At 38.5% G+C, this 3,903-nt stretch overlaps 1 protein-coding gene across 1 annotated transcript; it reads left to right on the top strand.

Annotated features, from left to right (window-relative positions):
- The first annotated feature begins 1,767 nt into the window (after positions 1 to 1,767).
- LOC122277011 (UPF0481 protein At3g47200-like) lies at positions 1,768 to 3,312 on the top strand. Its single transcript, XM_043086895.1, has one exon. The coding sequence runs from the start codon at positions 1,768 to 1,770 to the stop codon at positions 3,310 to 3,312; it is 1,545 nt and encodes a 514-aa protein (XP_042942829.1).
- The last annotated feature ends 591 nt before the right edge of the window (positions 3,313 to 3,903 follow it).

The raw sequence follows: 3,903 nt of genomic DNA, 5'->3' as shown, positions 1-3,903 counted from the left end.
AACGCCACTGTGTGTGCACTAGATTTTGTTTATCATTAAGCATAGCAGGAGATTGAGGGAAGGAACCATCAACATATTGAAAGAGTTGATGCCCTTCAAGGTAAGGAACAATCTGAGCTTTCCATAAAAGGAAATTTTCGATTGTAAGCTTGATATTGATATAATGAGATGCAGTGGTGAGAAGGGTGAGATTTGTGGGAGTTTTATCTGTTTTGGCCATAAGTAATGAAGTAGCCGAGAAGTAAAAAAAAAAAATGGACGTTGGTCCGTTTACGCTCATGATACCATGATAAAAACAGAGTATAGGCACACACAGTGTTTGATAAAAGGCTTTAAAGAATTTGCTTATACAGAAACGTATTCCATCATTTTATTGAATATTTCCTCACTACATTACAGAGTATAAGAGGTCCGTATATATAGACCTTGTCATAACAGATTTTGCAGACAAATACCATACATCATTTGACACCTGTCCAGCCTAGTTTATTACAAGAAGATTCTTCAGACTTCTTCTCGATTATTCTAGAAGAGTCTACTGCTTTAACAGGGTTCAATACCAAACTTGCTGCGGTAATAAAGATCACTTCTTTCGTGCGTGTTTGTTGGGCAAATGGTTCTGTATAGTACTCCTGTCAATAAAACAAAAAAGAAATTCCTTGAGTGTCTTATCGTTTAGATCAGCCCGATACCTCGTGTAACATGTTTTTCTCCTTTCCCAAACAAAGGATGCTGACGACCAGTGGTGAGAATTGATTGCTTTAGTACATCAGGCGAACGAATATGTGTAAATTCCAAGAAACTCCACAGATCAGTACTACGACTCCTGTTCGTACGCATGACCTCGTCAAATTGGAGCCGTGAAAACAGGTTACTAACATACGTTTGATACCTAACTTGGCACATTAATAATGTTCGAATATGATTCAACAAATTATTAGGAAATGTTTCTCTGATTTGGTGGAATTAATTACAGTACTTAACCCTCATGATCATAAAATGCTACTCCTTTAGGAGATCAAAACGATGTTAATTGCCTTTTCTTTTCTAATTATCAATTAGGAGAGCACATGATAGGGATGCTAGCCAGCTAAAAATAAATAAATCAAGGGGGATTTAAGCTTTAAGCTCTAAATTACGGCAGTCGGGACTGCAATCGTTAGCTCAAACTAATTAGCTAGATTCCAAATACTAAAATTGATAGTTTGGAAAACACATTGTGAAAAGGGATTAAAGCCTTGTTTGTTTAGCGAAAACCAAAAATCTCATCTCATCTCATCTCAACTCATCATTACACCTTTTTCAAATCCCAATACAAAATATAATAAACAATCTAACTTTTTCAAATCACAATACAAAATTAATATTCAAAAATTATATTATAACAATATTTTATTTATTACTATTTAAAACATTTCATCTCATCTCATCTCATCTATGTAACCAAACGGGGCCTAAGCGTAATCTTATTTGAGAAATGATATTTGCATATTGTAAATAAGGGACAACCCACAATAAAACAAAAATTAATTTTTAAATAATAGATTTCACTCTTTTTTAAAACGATTGCGTGGAACTCACGTATTCTACAATTATATATATATAGCATTATTCATCTTACTTTTTGCCCTCATCCAAGTATAAAGTTCGTTACCTGAACATTAATGCAGTACTTCTCGTAAGTACTGAACCGCTGGTTTTCACACATCTAATAAATATCTTAATTACTTGCTTGGGTGCACGTACGCGCACATAGACACGTAAGCCATGGCCGGAAGTACGGAGCATGTAATATCCGTGGAGGAGTTGCTGTCGAGAAAGATTAATTTTGTCGCAACAGAAGCTGGTGAAACAAGCAGGGGCCGTGACATTTCCGGCCTGCAGATGCGGACCATTGAACTCCAAGATGAGGAAGCCTGCGAGCTGAAAAAAGAGTTTGAGAAACTGAGGGAAGCAGGAGATCATCTCAGCCTTAATTCGCCAAATGGAGGTCAAAGGGCTATACCAAAAATACAAAAGGTTCCGCTGTTGCTGCGAGATCATCAGCATTTCGCCAAGTATTTTGAGCCAAGGATTGTAGCACTCGGTCCTATCCATCATGGTACGGAAAAATACCAGCCAGCAGAGAAGTACAAGCTTATAATGACAAACTGCTTCGTCAAGGAAAGTGGTAAAGATGATGAGGTTTTGTACAACGTAGTTAAGAAAAACATAAAGCAACTGAGGCAGTGTTTCCAGCAGGAGGTGACCAAGAATTATAGCGATCAGGCCCTAGCCTGGATGCTGTTTGTGGACGGGTGTGCAATATTACAGTCCATGCATTGTGCTGCTACCAGTGCATGCAAAGATTGGAAAATGAAATACGATCTGATGGCCTTTGGGACACAAGATTTGTTCTTGTTGGAGAATCAACTTCCTTATCAACTCCTCCAAGATTTGATGGATTCCAGCGCAAATAAAGGTGAATTGGAGAAATCCATCACAAAATTCATGTATTCACAGATAATATTGGACGGTAAGGCGAAGCCGAGCATGGATAAATTAGGGATTACGGAAACTCCGATCCATCTTCTCGATCGCCTCCGGACGCTAATGATCATAAGCAAATCCAGAAGTAGTACTCCTGGCGAAGATAAAGGAAGGGAAGACAAAATTAAAGAAGAGCAAGACGGCGCTGCTCCCCCGACAAGGAAGAGCAAGACGGAAATCATGCCCATGGAGTCGTACTCGTATCGCAACGTGGTGGAACTTAGATCAGCAGGAATCCATGTGAAGCCAAGTGATGCAGATCTCTTGACAACAATAACTTTTAAGAAGCCAAACCATATCTTCTCGACTGCAAAGCTCATCCTTTCTCCAATAAAGGTTGATGACTCAATGGGGCCCAAGTTCTTGAACTTGATAGCCTACGAGATGTGTCCGGATTTCTACAACAAGTTGGAGATCACCTCGTACATATTATTCCTGGATTCACTCATTGATAACATCCATGACGTAACGAGGTTGAGGAATGAGGGAGTACTCACGAACCACCTTGGCAGCGACGAAGAAGTGGCTCGACTCTTTAATGAGATTGGCACCGACTTGGTTCCTGACCCCGAAGCATATCGGGAAGTCAGAAATGACATTCAGACATACTACAACAGTAAGTTGAATAAATGGATTGCTGAAGCCCGTCATGAACATTGCAGAACTCCCTGGACGGTTCTGGCTGTTTCGGCCGCCATATTAATACTCGGCCTAACTTTCTTACAGACTTGGTTCGCATTCAAAGACGACGTAGGTAACTCCCGACCCCGAGTTCGGCCCTAGACGTCGCCAGTTCACCATGCATGCATCATGAATATAACTTTTATGATTTGGAGAGATATAAATATAATAGATAGATCTTATCGTTTAAATCTACAAGATCTACGTATTATATTTATTTCTCTTTAAATTATAAATTGTATTTGAAAACAAAATTATAAAGTCCGAGTTCACTTAGCTCCTTTGAATAATTACATCCTGCATGCGATGACCATGTCGTTTGCACGCAGTCATGTCTTTAAATCTAAAATAAATCCGAGTAAATGTGTCAGTCATGCATCTTACTCAACGTAATGCATGCGTTTGAAATTTGTTAATTTGCGGGTATTTAATTACGTAGTTATCTGTACTCATGTATGAAATATTTAATTTGCTTGGAATCATGATGAATTAAGTCCCACACAGGCGTGGGCTTGATTATGCACGTAATCAATGTATTTCTTAAAGATAAATATAATAAGAGGAGAGTCTTCCTAATTGTCTATTAATCAGTATGCATGTTTAACTAAATGTTATCCATGATCCCAAACAAGTACATAATTATATCACTTCCCAGTGGATTCATCCTTCCCTCGTTCGAGTTCGAATTTAGAA

This window comes from Carya illinoinensis, chromosome 9 (genome assembly GCF_018687715.1).
Source record: "Carya illinoinensis cultivar Pawnee chromosome 9, C.illinoinensisPawnee_v1, whole genome shotgun sequence".
Classification (NCBI taxonomy): domain Eukaryota; kingdom Viridiplantae; phylum Streptophyta; class Magnoliopsida; order Fagales; family Juglandaceae; genus Carya; species Carya illinoinensis.
The sequence above is the reverse complement of the archived record's forward strand: the minus strand, read 5'-3'. Positions and strand labels throughout refer to the sequence as shown.